This window comes from Calidris pugnax, unplaced genomic scaffold (genome assembly GCF_001431845.1).
Source record: "Calidris pugnax isolate Ruff unplaced genomic scaffold, ASM143184v1 scaffold21, whole genome shotgun sequence".
Lineage (NCBI taxonomy): Eukaryota > Metazoa > Chordata > Aves > Charadriiformes > Scolopacidae > Calidris > Calidris pugnax.
In genome coordinates this window covers 3,960,193-3,975,659 of record NW_015090770.1, presented here as the reverse complement: position 1 = coordinate 3,975,659, position 15,467 = coordinate 3,960,193, and the positions used below count along the sequence as shown (strand labels likewise).

The window sequence follows — 15,467 nt, the reverse complement described above, 5'->3', positions numbered from 1 at the left end:
AAGAGGAGGGCACCTCTGCTCGCTGCGTCCAGCTGGTCTCCTTGGCAGGGGGAGCAGAGATGTCCTTGGTGGGGACACCCAAGACTCGGGGTCCTGCGCTGGGGAGCAGAGGGGAGACGCGAAGTGCAGAACTGGGCGTGGGTTTGGCATCCCGAATTTCAGACAGATTTGATCCTACCTCACTGGGCACCTGACTCAGAAATCCCATTTTTCCCCTGCAGCCCAAGCGAGGTGTGGAGCCGCACTCCCACGCTCAGGCGTGTGTGGGAGGGGAGCTGAGTTGCAGCGACAGACTTTGGCGTTGCGTTCAGTAACACAATTTTGTAACTCTGTACTCCACAGCTCCTGACAAATACAATCCCAGCTGGAGCCTCGGGATGCAGACATATGTATGCTGCAGTTCTCCATCCCCACAGAAGCATCTGAGTCCATTTTGCAACGCCCTCGGACCCCACCATCAAGAGGAATCTCCTCCGTGTCCCCTCTGACCCCTCCTGCCAGCGCTGCGCCACAGCCCCGGCCCCACCGCCCCTCAGCCACGGAGGGAAAACAACGCCCAGGCTTGCCAGGTTGGTCTGTTTTATTTCTGAATTATTCTTTACATTGTACAATATATAAAAATACAGAGTACCCAAAAAAAATTCACAGTGTCTAAAGGCAGTGATTACAGTCTAGGTCACCTTTTTATACTAAAGTACCATCAAGTTCAATTGCATAGGAAGGGTGATGTGCCTTCACAACAGAGTCCAATAATACTCTCCAGGTTTTGCTGTTTTGGGGCAAGCATTCCGTGGTCACGTAATAACTCCCCACATATCCGAGATGCAGGATTGCTTCTCTCACTCTCCCACCTCAGTTACAAGCTAAATCCTATCATTTCCATCTCACAGACAGCCCTAAACCTTCCTCTGTGGGAATGCTCCTAATTAACTGCACTGCTTTTAAGTGTGCGCGGGTTTGGGTGTTATCTAAGGAGGGATGTGTGGATGGGCACCACGCTGTCGTGCAGCTGGCTGGCTTTCCTGTTGTTTGACATTTTGGTACTGAAGCCATTTTTCCTTCAGTTATTACTGGCCCATCCACGCCAACCTCTGCTTGGCTCCGTGGCACCCGAATTAACAGCACCCGGCTCACGGAGGTTGCAGAGTTATTAGAGTGCAGCGTTAATGCTTTTCAGGACCAGATTTGTTTAAACCCAAATGGCAGCTGGGACTTGCAGCCAATCTGAGCTGCTCTTACAGCCCCGAGCCCTCTCGGTGAGCAGGGGCGAATCTGCAGCTGAGGTTGGAGGCAGAACAGGAAAAAAAAAAAAATAATCAAGTTCAAGACCCAAACTTTTGTTAAATGGAGGTGGACCTGCTTTGGCAGGGGGTTTGGACTAGATAATCTACAGAGGTCCCTTCCAACCCCATATCATTCTGTAAGTGCTGTAGAGCACGTACATTTGTGGCTGTCTAAATAGTAGATTGGTGGGTTTGCTCCTCCAGCCAGGACTAATGCAGACACTGAAACTTCCCAAAGGGCCCAAAGGAGGAAATTCCTGGCAGAACGGCTGAGACTGGGTAAGCTCCACCAAGGACCCAACTCCAGAGAGGTTTCTGTCCAGTTTTGAAGGCTCTGGCAATCAGGCAGTGTCAAAATTTGTGGATTTGCTCACCTACCCCAAATCTCTTCTTGAAGCTGCCTGAAGTTTTTTTTCCTAGAGACACTTAAGGGGAAGATTGCCTGTACGAGGCTGGGCTTTGCTCTCCAGGGCTTTAAAGTGAGCTGTTGGGAAAAAAAATAACTCCTTCCAACCCCATGTACTGGGTATTTCTCTGTTACACCCAACAGCTCTGAGGGGGCTGAGCCCCCCTGTCCATGCGGGCTTGGCTGGAGGGAGCGACAGGGCGAGGAGTAGGTGCAGAGCCTTGGCCACAAACAGACACTGGGTGCCTGACTCCCATGGCCTGGTGACTTTTTTTGACCCCTCTGAAAATCAAAAGCCATGAGTTTCTGGGGGTTTCTCTTCCCCAAATTTAAATTTAGTACTAAAACCTCCTAGTGTGACTCTAAGACAAGGCTCATGATGGCAATCAGTAACTCCGAAAGCAGTTGCTAACTTCTTTAACATGGAAGATGACATTTTTCACGTTCTAATAGATGATGTCTTTTCCTCTAATGGTACAATATTTGTTACTCCTACTTGCTATTTTAATTTTCTTTGCACAATTACTCCCTACTTATAATTACAAAAACAATAAAGTGATACACATCAGAGACTTGGGAGGCTTATTCAGAAAATATAAGCAGTAACAGGAATCTTTTTCTTAATCATTCTTAACCAGAATGATTTAGGGGAGAATCAGCATTTCTAACTAGAAAAATCAATTTTCTTTTCAATTAAAAAATTATATTTCATTCACCTCAACAGTGTTGTTTTTTTTTTTTTTAAAACCTAATGAAAAGGTTACTAGATTTCTACAGCTTTTTTTCTTCACTTTGTCCCTGTGGAATTTGAATACCAGCACTGCCTTTTTTATTCTAAGTTTCCTCTGCAGGCATTTTGCTAAATATATATATTGTGTGTGTATATATTATAAATATATACTGTATCTATCCACTGATAGATGTATACACTATTACAAAAAAAAAGAGTAAGTTGTTACACAAACTTTACATTTACATTTTTTTTTTATATATATATATTTATATATATATAACTCTCCCCCCACTACATTTGGTACAAAGAATAAATCAATCATCTCAGTGGACAGCAATTTCCTCTCCAGGTGGGCTTGACATCAGATTAACACTGGAGGCGTCAAATTGTCTGCATCAGACGTGGACTCCGCTCCGACTCGCTATTGATTTCAAACCAACCATCTCATTTTCTGAACGTAAGGCATCGGGAACAGTGGTGGTAAGACAATACACATTCTTCTCCTATAGTATCTGTACAGTTCACATATTTAAGAGCAGCCCTGGCTCGTATGCTTGAACACTCAAGTGCACCTTTAGAGCAACAGCACCTTTTTCACTGTGGTTTCTCTGTCAGTGAGCTGCACGAGTCATTTCTGGGGGGTGACAGCTGATCAAGCAAAGCCTGACAGCAACAGCACAACACAGCCTGGACAACACTGTAACGCACACCCCTTCTGCACCCCTTCTGCAGGGAGAAAGGCAGCCTCTTCCATGGAAAAAGAAAGAAGAACGGCTTAAGGAAAGATGCTTCCGCTACGTACTTGGCTGTAAGTTTTCCATCATATTTCATATAGGGTATACCCTGAATCCTATCCAAAGGGGCTGCAGAGAACCAGTGCCTCTAGACCAATGCAGGAGCTGTGCAGGGTCCCCCTTTCCTGCCTTAGATGTGAAAGAAGAAAACTATATATATGTATATATAGCAACAGGAATCTTTTAAAAAGTAACGCTCCCCAACTAAATGCATTTCCAGTGTACTGTAAGATGGCCTTAGGAATAGGAAATTTTAGCAAGTTTAACATCCAGCTGCAGGAGCAATTCAAGCTGCTACAGATAGCACAGGCCTGATGATGAAGCTGCCAAATTACCTGGATCACAAGAATATCAGTGTACATGGTGTCATTAGCCTGCCATGCTTTAGAGAGCTCATAAAAAATGCAACCCTCACCCCGCATTAACATTGTCCTTAAAGAACTGCACTCTCATGCAAACATTAATTGAGTAATAAGCATTCTGATTTCTTTCTTTTGCGCTGTCTTGCTCTCTCCTGGATTCTACTTTCTGCTCGAATGGAGTCTACAGACCCTTGCTGTGATTGCCAATTATATGAAAAAGGGCTGAATCCATTTGGATGACTGGTAAGAAGGAATGTCTTGATGAAACTATAACCACATGCACCACCCTCGAAGCATCTGCCCTCCAATAGCCTACAAAATATCCACCTCCTGAGTGCAATGGCAGTAATGACCTATCTTGGTGAGCTGAACATTTAAATAATTTCAGCTGCTATGTAGCACTTTGGGGAAAAAAAAAATAATCAATTTACATCGTGCTATTCTGTGAAGCTGAAAATGGAAAAATGTTAAAGGAGGAAAAAAAAAAAAGGAAAGATTGAAAATTAAAATAATTGCAAGGTTTGACTCACTTGCATTCCCCCCTCCATTCCAGGTGCAATCCTGCCACGTGCACGGTTAATTGCAGAATGTGTCAATACAGGGAATCTTCTGAAAGGGAAGCTCAGAGATGGTTTTAATGGCTAGAGTGATCTTGGGAGCTAATGTTTTCTTCTGCCTCACATAAATTAAAGCTGGGAAATCCCATCCCGATAGTCTAATGTAATAATTTTCAAACCCCGGGCTACATACTTGTTAGAACTACTTTAAGTCAGGATTTTCAATTTTGCTGAAGGGGACGCAGAAATTCAGTGAGACAGGGGTGAACTCGTTACAGCACGAAGGCATCACTCCTCAAACAGGGTTTAGGGGCCTGGGAAGAGCCCCCCTGCAGGCTCTGGTACCCGCTGTCAGTGCTGTCCTCCTGCAGCTCTCGCTGCCAGGGGCGTCGGGGCCATGGAGTGGCTGTGCCTACTTGGAGGGTTACAGCAGGTTGCTTCAGACAGAGCTTCGAGGTCTGCATCAGCTCCTGACCCCACTGCTTCAAATGTCAGTGTATCTGTTTAAGGGCACCACTCTCTCTCCTCCTCTGTTCCCTGTATTTCATCCGGTGAGACCAGAGCAGAGGTGGGATGAGCTGCTAAATGAGAAAAAACAGCTGCTGGAAATTATGGGCACCACTGAGCCTAAGGCATCCTCATGGCAGTGCTAATGACCCCACTTTATTACAAATATCCCTACAGCCTTCAATCACTGCAAACTGAAGTGGACCAAAGTAATTTAAAAATGGGAGGCTACTTTATTCTTGCCTTCTGGTCAAACCACCATAACACAGGCTTACAGAGCCATGTTGGCTTTTCCTCGCAGGAAAAGTAATATAGTTATCACGAGCAACACAAGTCTTTCTTCATCTCCTACCAGCTGCCTACATGAAAGAGCTGAGCACACAGCCCAAGCCGGGCTTCCGAACAAGCAAAGGAACAGCACTGAGAAATGCCCAGTGTCGGCTTAACAGCGAAATCCCAAATAAAGCGAAGACAAAGGGGGCTGCTGGGAACACGGCCGAGCCGGTGGCCAAGCACGGGCAGGGCAATTGCTCGAGTAAGATGCAGACAACAAAGCCAAGCTCGGGACGACGTGGAGCTCATGCGCGTTTCGGGGTGCACTTTTATCTCATGCTCAGTATTGCGACATTCTAAAATTCTTAGCATCAGGAGTTCATTATAAATATTTAGAAACACTGAATGATAACAGCGGTGAACTTGTTCACGTGGCTAACACATTGGATGTAATTGTACATTAAGCACCAGCAATAAGTTTCCTTTTTTTGCCAAACAATTATGTCAGACAAACATCTGGCTGTAGACAACATGGCTTCTGCATCAAACTAATACAGTTCTTATAGACACAGTCACACACATACACAGAATTACATTTCAAGGCTGGATATACTATTTAATAATGCTACCGCCCCAATTTACTTCAATAGCTGCAGCAGCATTTGTTTGTTGGGTTGCTTTTGTTCAGAAAAATTAAAGAAATATTGGCAAACAATGCACATTACTCAGCTGTGTTACAATTTCATAGAGTACTGACTGGAAGACGCTATAGGAATGTGCAGTAGACTTTCTGGGTCATGTCAGACCATGGAAACATTCCTTACAAAAATACCCTCCCCCTGCAAAGTCAGAATTATTCACTCTTGGAAAGTAAACGAACTAAAAACCAACAAGAAAACAAGAGGAAAAATCAGCCCAAAGCATGGTGATTTCCCACAAGAAGAGCATGGCCTCTAAAGTTGCCTTTCCTGGCAGACGCAATCAGGATCAAAGCTGGAACAAAAAGAGTTAACACTGTCTCAGAAAAAATAAGAACAAGAAAGAAAGCAAAAAAGCCCATGGCTCTTGTGCGGCAATCATCACATCTTTTTTTTTTTTTTCCAGTGATATAAACACTCTTTGTTTGTTAGGCACTCCAAGTTCATGTCTCCGATGTTATTCCAACATTTACTTTTCTCAGTATCTCACTGCCCGTATAATTTTCTTTTAATTAAGACTGGAAACATTCTAGAAAGCTTCTTTGGGTAATGCACTTTGTTTGTGTGTTGATTCTCATCAGCTGAACTGCATATTACCAAAGAAGGCTGCAGAGAGTATTTCCTGTAATAAGAAAAGATTCTGTAGAAGATATAGGGAACACAGCCCTAGAAAGTCAATTTTTTTTTCTTTTGCAGAAACATAAAAAAAAAATTAAAAAATAAAAAAAAGGAAAAGAAAAAGAAAACGTTCTTCAAGTTGTTGGCACGATGGAGTCCCGCTTGGCCTGTCTCATGAGCTGCGTGTCATCCAGTGCACCATTGCTACCCTGTCTCAGGAAGGATGCTCCTCACCAGACAGACATCCTTGCCCCAGGAGGCCACCTCTTACCTTGTTCAGAGTGCACCCGTGTGCCACGTGCTGCAGCGTGGAGGCCACTGAGCCCAACACACAGCCACCTCCTTGACAACGTTGGCCTTGGACAGCAACGCTGATCTTCCAGCCATAAACAGTTGCAGTAGTAAGAGCCATCTCCAGCCAAATGTCCACAAAAGCTCTGCAGAATGGTCCATATGCATTTTTGTCCTTGTAAGGAGATGTGCTGTTTACAAGAAATACAATTAACCAAAGGAAAAAAAAAAAGACCCTACTGTACAATATTTACATCTAAAGGCTGGGCCAGTATTTGGTCCATAAAATCAATTAAAAAAAAATTCATATAGGAAGTGATCCAGTCCTGTAGGTACTGTCCATCATCAGCTGTTGGTAAAGGTCCTTCCAGGGGAGGCCTCGGGCCTGTAGTCATATTTATTCAGTGTACTGGGATAATAGGTTGTCGTGTACACGTTGGTTTGCTGCAACGGGTAGAAGTTGGTCCTGTCATCTGGTATCAAATTGTTCTTGTTAAGTGTCTGTAAAAGAGAAGAGGAAATGACAGGCATGGCACTGGTGCCACATGATTACTCTTATCTACCTGCAGACACCTCCCTCTCACCTGCCTTCTCCATCATGGTCTATGTTGCAGCCACCACCGCCTTCCCTCCGGCTGGGAGAGTAAGACGGTACATCATACTATGGGGCTAGTCTGTGGAGGACCTCAGCTCCTGCCAGGTCTCCTGTGGTGGACCTGTGCTCAGCCACTGCCAGGGCCACAACCCAGAGCCTTCTCCAGGCGTCTCCTGGTAGCTGGCGTGTTGTCTGAACATCATTGTCACACAAAACCATGCTGGGCCTACGCGGAACTTGGTGATTAATGGCAGCGCTCAATCTAGTCTCTTCCAAAATGCTCATGTTACAGCCTGCAGCTCCCTCTCAAACCACTTGCCAAATGGCAGCTTTTTCTCTTTGGAAGAGCAGGTGTGCATTTACCTGATCTCCATCTCCATTGGTAGATATCCAGGTTTGGACCCCCCGATATTAAGTGTGTCACTTCTGTAAGCTACAGTATAAGTAACAAATCATGGTCACTTTTGGAAAAACTAAAATGACTTAAAAAAAAAATTTAACAACCATGTAACAATTGTTGGCAACAACAACAACAAAAAAATTAGAACCACAAATCCCCCTTTTACCATAAAAATTTAGAAATAGGGTTTTTTTCCCTCCCCTCTTCCTCCCCGCCCCACCACTTTGATTTTTGCAAGAATTACTATTACTCTTCCCACCAGCAAGCAGATGTCTCCCTTCCCCCCAGCTGAGAGCCCATTGCTATGCCAGCTGTTACATATGCACAACGACAAAATCCCACTTTGGGGGAGTGCAATAATTTTACAAAACTTTCTTGTCTATCTTTATGGTCATCTGATATCTGCGAATTTGGCTGAGGACCATTTATGTCAGGTTTTTCAACTAACCCCTGGCTTAAATTTCTTTAGATTAGCAAAAACTAGACCTGTTTGCTGCAGCATCCTCATGATCAACACCTTTAAAGAGGGCTTGAGCATCTCTCCTGTCTGGACCAGCGAGATGGAGAGGTCCAGTGAGGCAACCAGTTCTGGGACCTAATGGTTGTTCCACCACAATGTGATATTCCTGAGGGAACCATGTCACCTCAGTTCCCCCTTGAGACAAACAGCTTATACCCGACCCAGCTCAGAGTAAGACAAAAATTCATTAACCAGTGCTCAAGCCCATGAAAAACCCAGCTCCAGTAGCTTTACTCCACCCATCTAACTTCACCCACCTAAACTTCAGGCATCGGGGCTCCATCAGCAAGGCGGAGAGAAGTCTCCTTCCTGCATGAAGGCAGGTGCAGATGAAAATTGCCTTCTGAGGGAGCTCCTGTCCCCCTTGAGCCCCAGGTTGACCTGCTGACAGTGGGTGCCTGACATTTAGGAGGCTACCGTTAGGTGACCAAGGTCTCCCCTTGTACATGTGCCCGTGGCACAGTCAGGGCTTAGCCACGTCCCAACTGTGACTGTTGAAATGATCAGACCTACCCCTAGACTCAAAGACAAGACCACAGGCAGTACATTTATCTCCCAATTTCTTTGTAATTGAGTAATTTTGCTGCATGGGGAGGGGGAGAGGAGGAGGAAGAAAAGAAAGTGCTTTCTTCTAATCCAATAGCAAGCTCACAGCTGGAAGCTGCAACACATACAATCTGCATACAAGACATTAGGAGGAAAGGCTTTCCTACAGCAAAAGTACCCTGGCAAAGAAACTTCCCAGTTGCTGAATGACTGGGAAGTTGCTGAATGCTGAATGAGTACCAAATGACTTTTTTTTTTGGAAATGGGCACTACCTGAAACATATACATGAAAATTGGAGGAGACCCTACCTCCTCCAGGTCTGACTGCAATCTCTCCCTGCCTGGACTCTCTAAATCAAGCTCACAGCACGTCACCTGTAGGAACCAAGGAGAGAATTTGTACAGGCACGCTCAAAGTGACAAATATTCCCAAGGAGTGAGAATTTGTTCCCTTCAATATGGAAAGAAGAAACGAAATATCATGCTTTGCTCCCAGTCACTCAAAGACATATTAAAATAGTGTAGGCAACAGACTGCTGCTTTGTGCTGGAGGCTGGGAAACAAGGAAGCCAGGCTGAGTCCTCTGCTGCTTGCTATGCTTCCTTGGGAAATCCAATTAACTGCTCTCTGCTTCAGTGTCTTCTGACCCAGCTTGATAAAAACGATTGAGATCCCCTATAAAAATGCACTTTGCTGGGTAGTGCCACTGAGTATTTGGGAGAACTGCTCTCTGGTGAACAACACAGGTCTTCATACCAGCTGTGCCCAACGACTGCTACTTCCTACTGGTGTCTCTACCCCAGGACACCCACTGCAGGCAGTGTAACCTCACGGTCACGGGCTGCCACAGCAGGAGGAAGAGGCTGGTTCCCAGTGCTGCCCTCCCTGAGCTCTCCCAAAGGTGGTCCATCATCCAGGTCATGTTTTGGGACAGTTAAGACTCACAACATGCCCGACTACCACATCTGAAATTTGATGACATAAAAGCCCTGACTTTGGATGGCTCAGGACCATCTCGATCTGAGGACAAGAACCTCAGGACTCTACTTTTTTGGCTTTTAGTTGGAAAATCTGTATGAGTTTCAACATGTCCCATGATGTTTAAAACCAGCCCCTTACAGCAGACTTAGCATTTAATTAACATGATTTGCATTTTTTTCTCTCTCTCTTGTCTTACTTTCATATAACATTTAATTAGGAAAAAACCCCACAACTGCTCCTTTGCTCTTTTTGGTTTTATTTTCAATGGAGGGCTTATATCTTAGGGAAATACCTTATGAAAACGGTTTAGCGGAATTTATAATGCAATTAGCTGCAAAGAATTTGTCTCCGGAAACGCTGCAATGGCACTACAGTCCTAAATCAGCATGATCAATGTGCACTGCCTTAACATTTCCCCACACAAACTTATTGTCTGCCTCATTTTAATAAATAGATTATTAGGTTCCTTGGCACTAGAAATTGGTTGGTATTTCGGAGAAGGGAAATTAAGCAGCAGTGAATTTTAGAGACGTACACGTAGGTGCTCTTGGAGCAGTGCAGGAGAAGAGGTGTGCGGTTGTATCACCCTGGGTGGGCTCCTCTGCTGTTTTACTCAGAGTTTTAACCCTCACTCTGGTTCTGCAGTTCTCTGCTGTGACAGCACAGAGAGGGCCAATGACTTTCCCTTTGGGGAAATCTGACTTTCCCTCCCAGGGCTATCTGGGTTATGCCATCAAGGTCAGAGCCTCCTGACAACTTGAACTCACTGGAGTTACTGTGGGCACCAAAACAGTCTGCAGCATCCATAGGTGTTCCCACCAATATTTATCAGTCCCAAGGGGAAAGGCCAAGAGTCGCCACCACCACCCAACTACACTTGATCTCAAAAAGTAACACAGACCAGACCCTTGCTCACAGCCCAACTCCTACACGGGCCTCTTCACCTCAGCCACCTCTGAGCCAAGTCCCCAATATTACAGTGGCCAAGAAGTGGCTGCTGAAGACAATGCCCGATAAAGCCTCTTAAAAGCAACAATCTTTTGGTGCTTTTGCAGACGCTGACCAGTGACTGCACTAACTAAGCTGCCTAGAACAGCACAGTGAGCACTAGAGTTCAGGTGGTCCTCAGCAGAGGTTTCAGAAAAGGAAGAAAAACTTGCCTTTGCTACCCGAGCCCTTCTGTACGACCATCCTGCACCCTTCAGGGAGATGTGCTGGTCATCCGAGCACTCACCAGACCTTACGGATGACAATTTTCCTGATACTCAACATATATTTTCCCCTTGTTGTCTGCTTCCTCCCGTATCAAACACTAATGCCTCCCCCTGACTGAAGCTACAACCTCTTAAGACTGGTTGCTGAGTAAGCAGGATCAGAAAAGACCAAAAGCCTGATTCACATCTACTGCTGAAACATCCCTCGGTGTACCACCTCTGTGCCACACACACAAGGTGTTTCAAACACCAAGGGAAACTTATTTCAGACCCTCATTTTGGTCCTATCCTGCCTTGAGATGAAGATTTTGCAGTTGTGCAAGCATAATATTCCCTGTGCAAAAGTGAGGCCAGACCCTGACCTAATATGAAAACCTGTGGGATGTGCTTAGAAAAAGTGCTCCATTCAACTAAGGACTAGAAAGTCAACATGCATCGATAAAATATTTCTACCTGCTTCCTCCCTTCTGGTATGAGCCATGCCATCCTGGCATATTTGATATCATTTGTTTCTTCTGGTCTGTTCACCATGACCTCAATACAAGAACCTGTTACTAGAAGACAGGCCACCACACACACTAACCCAACCAAGTGGATCACTCAAAAGCAGGCACAGCTTCAGCTGCTTTCTTTAAAAGACCCTTTATCATGTTGCATTGCCATATGACTCATATATAAAAAAGTTCTCTGACCCAGGAACCCTGATGTTCTCAGACAGATTAAGACAGATACGGTTTTAAGAGCATGTACAACAGCAGCAGCTTTCTCCATTATACGTGATCTCTCAACTAATCACAACGTCCAGTCTCATTGCCAGTGAATTGCATGTCTGTGCCAAGCACAACAGAATCCTGAGCATTTCAATACTTATAGAAACATGTAAACAATTTGTTACCGCTCTTGCTATTGTATTAGCAATTACAGAATTACAGAATCACAGAATCTTAGTGGTTGGAAGGGACCTCCGAGATCATCGAGTCCAACCACATAAAAAAAAAAACAAAAACCAAAATATCACACAAAAAAACCTAAACCACAACAAACCCATAAACACCACCTACCAACTAAACCCCACACCCACAACCCCACACACAATACCCCACCACAAACCAATAATCTTGGGCACTAGAGCATGCCCTGAAGAGCCACGTCTACACGTGTAGACGTGTAGAACCAGTTAGAACCAGAAGAGTCTGAGAGGAAAGATGACAGATACCCCCCCTCGTGTGCTGCTCTGCCCCTGGCAGTCATACTGGAGGCAAAATCCTGACATACACTCGCCAGCTGTTCCTCCCAAGGTAGAGCCAAGCGTTGGATGTGTTAAACATGACTGCATTGTGCCGTATGCATACATTTAATTTTGTTCAGCTTGCTCCATTGATATTTTTAGCCTAAGTCATCATTCAGATTTTCCATTTGTTACTTTTTCTCCAGCAATGCCTTGCCACTACTCCCCCAAATCCTGCCTCTGCTCCAAATCATTAAGTCATAATCCACTGACCTACTTGCTTGTAGTCTCCCAGATGTATGAAAACATCTTCACACGTAACAGTATGGGACTTTCAGTACTACTCCCATCCTACAGCTGCATGTACAAGCTGTATAAACATTTCTTACACACATAAACAGATCGAATTTTTCAATTTTCAATAAACAATCACGAAAATGTCAAGACTTGATTTTAAAAGGGGATTAACAACTCCCCACTCCTCAATTAAAAGGAATTGCACATAGTTTATGAGAAGCTGAAGTGAAAAGGATGCTTCTAAAAGCATTTAATACACATAGAACTAATACCAAAATAAGGGCCATAAAGTAGTTCCCACAGGACGACATGCAATGGCAAGTTTCCTGAATCTTCTCACACAGAAAGCACTGAACTTTCTGGAGCTCAGCATTTCCCTTTGAGCTCCAGATCTACTTTTCTGCTTTGGGGGTGGTGTGGGGAAACAGCCAAAAAATTTCCCAAGACTTTTGTAGCTTAATCTTCACCAGCTACACAGCACCACAGTCCCCGCGAAGTCAGTGAACAAGGACCCCCAACCTCACAGTTTCTCTGCTATTCCTCTGTCGATGGGAGTTATTTCAGTTCTTCCACCTCCCACCCATGACACTTTACTCTTTAAAAAGGTAAAAAGAAGAAAGAAAAAGTCGGGTGACCTTCCCGAGCAGCTTCCAACCACCCTGTCTAGCATTTATGGTTAAGTTATCACCCCTTTAACCTCTGAAGAGGCTTAACAACACAGCGTACACCTTTCCAATGGGCATGAATCATCAGAGATGGGTGGCCTGTGCCAGGACTGACTGCAGAGTTGGAAGTTTCCATCTTGCACAGTTTTTAATATTGAGCATCTCAGTGCAGTACAAAGACAAACTTCCCCTTTCCTTCACCACAAAGTGAGCGCAGGCACCAAGGAACCAAGGGTAACAACTCCAATCACTGCTAACCCTGGTCGTCCACTGTGGACATAGGCAAAGGTCTCAAATTAGGGTCCCAGTAGCAGATGGCAACCTTGCAGTCAACCCATTCCTCTTAGCAATATCCAAATGAAGCCCTTGTGCATCCTGCCTCTGCAAAAATCAGGGACAAAATTCCCACTGAACTCAGTCAGACAATTAGCCCTAAAAGAATTAAAGTAGCATTTCCAATTCTCTTTGGAACAGCATTCAGCAGACTTCCTGTAGCAACAGTGGGATGGCTATTACTCCCCCTCATCTCCCAGAAAAACAGTGGGTTAAGGGAATTGTGCAATGATGTAAGGAAGTCAAGATCCAACATTTAGCATCTTTTGTGCTCCTTTTAAGTTGTTTGTTTCTTGCAGTGAAATCAGATTGAGCAAAATGCCTTTTTGATGCACATCAGCTGCTTTATGGAGCTAGCCATGCCTTCTTTTCACAGGATGTTACTTTTTGTGTTGTAGGAACATTAGCCGAATGACTTAGGGTTGTGGAAATATATTAATATTATGAAACATTTCCCACAGCTTGTACACCTCTGAAAGTACCAAGGCAGAGATCTCAGAATTATAATTAACAAGTAAATTTGGAAATAATTAGCATAATCATTACCTTTCAACTAAATAAACCATACAACTAAAATAACCTTTTTTGGCAATAATTGACACTAGGAAAACAAATGACGTCTGGCCCACCCACATGCTCCCTTTCTTCTGATCCACCAGACGCCGCAACACTGCTGAGCCTCTGGAGCTACACATTACAAATGACCCTGGAAAGGTGGAAAGTTGCCAAAAAAGACCTTACGAGACCCATGCATTTACTGCAAGCTATGAGTGATTTTTAAGATTTTAATGATTCTTCTTTCCAATCTTTCTTAAAAATTTGCTTAGTGCCTTGCGCTAAACAAACTATCTCACCTGATGCTCTTATAAAATCTCTTGAGCTCTGCCTGCACTGAAGTCAAAGGTAGCAGTGGCCAGGGTTTATGTATTGAGTTTTTTCTGATGAATTCAATAAGGCTGTTTGCAGGATTTACAGTGAAGTGCAGATGTACAGATGAGGAACCCATTTTCTATATAATAAGTTTTTTCCTCTCAAAAAGAGATACAAAAAAAAATCCCACTGGGACACTAAACTTATGATTGCATGTTCTTTTTGGGTGGAAGCTTACCATATTTTTAGACTGGAAATTCTTTGTTCACTGTTATTGGTAAATAAATTAAACAACCCCCAAATGATGGTGGCATCTGTAGATGTGCTCAGGTTGACAATGGAACTATCATTCAATTATAAAAAAATGAATAGCTACAGTTTTCTAGAGCTGTTTGAAAATAGCTATTTCATCCTTACACTTAGGAGGGAGTGAGGTTATATTACTGCCATTTTAAACTTATAAAAACCTTCAGAGTTGGCAACATAAAGGACTATTGTCAGAAAGATGCTTTGGCACATCTCTGACTTTAAGCACATGAGTAAGATGACAAAACAAACTGTATGTGAGAGTAAGACACACTGAAGTGAGTCCCTGCTTAGAGCTAAATCCAGGTTTAAGTATTTTTCTGAACTGGAAACTGAAGTCCGAGGAGTCAATGGAAATCTTCCCACTGGCAAGTGCAGGTGTCTAGCTCAGAGCTTGCTATTTATCCCTGGCTTGTTGGGGATTTGGTGGTGGCAACACCCATGACGTGGCATCCAGACACAAAAGAGGAATTCAGGGCTGCCCCAAGCTGCTTCCCAATATAGCTGGTGCACAGGATACAGCAGACATGATCTCAGCTGTGTGGGAAGGTGTAAACTGTCTCCTTTGCTGCACTACTACACTTTGGTGTACGTCCTTCCCCCCCGCTTCCTGGGTCCCTCACACTTTCTAGAGTGTTACTACAGAGGCTCATCAGCGCTACGGCACCTGCCCTCACGCCTGCTCTAAGACTAACCTACCAGAGGTACAATCACTGCTTTCCAAAACCAAGTTTCATAGTTCATATTGGGCACAGATGACCATCTAGAGCAACTGGGCTAGACTGGGCTTCAGCTGATGGTAACCAGTAAAGCCACGGTGAGCGACCGGCTGCTCGCCGCCTCCTTGCAGCTGGTTTGGAATAAGCAGCCCCGAGTTTTCAGATGGTCTCAGAGCTGCTTATTCCGCTGAATTACCAACACAAGTCATGCAGTCTGGTGCCAGCCCACGGCGCTACATTTAGACTGAGAATTGCAAAGGTGTAACTGCAG

General features: G+C 44.4%; 1 protein-coding gene across 3 annotated transcripts in view; it reads right to left on the bottom strand.

Moving 5' to 3' along the window:
* Nucleotides 1-562: 562 nt before the first annotated feature.
* SEMA5B (sema domain, seven thrombospondin repeats (type 1 and type 1-like), transmembrane domain (TM) and short cytoplasmic domain, (semaphorin) 5B) overlaps nt 563-15,467 on the bottom strand; it is a 200,742-nt gene continuing 185,837 nt past the window's right edge. Inside the window, exons 23-24 of one of the 3 annotated variants that reach the window (XR_001411741.1) lie at nt 6,503-7,023; nt 563-5,908 (exon numbers count right to left, since the gene is read on the bottom strand). Coding sequence is in view for 2 of the 3 variants with exons in the window: in XM_014940027.1 (XP_014795513.1) it covers nt 6,868-7,023 (156 nt within the window). In the remaining variant the exon portion in view is untranslated. Of the gene's footprint in view, nt 7,024-7,480; nt 7,551-15,467 lie in introns of all 3 variants that reach the window. The other 2 variants (XM_014940038.1, XM_014940027.1) reach the window with 2 other exon arrangements.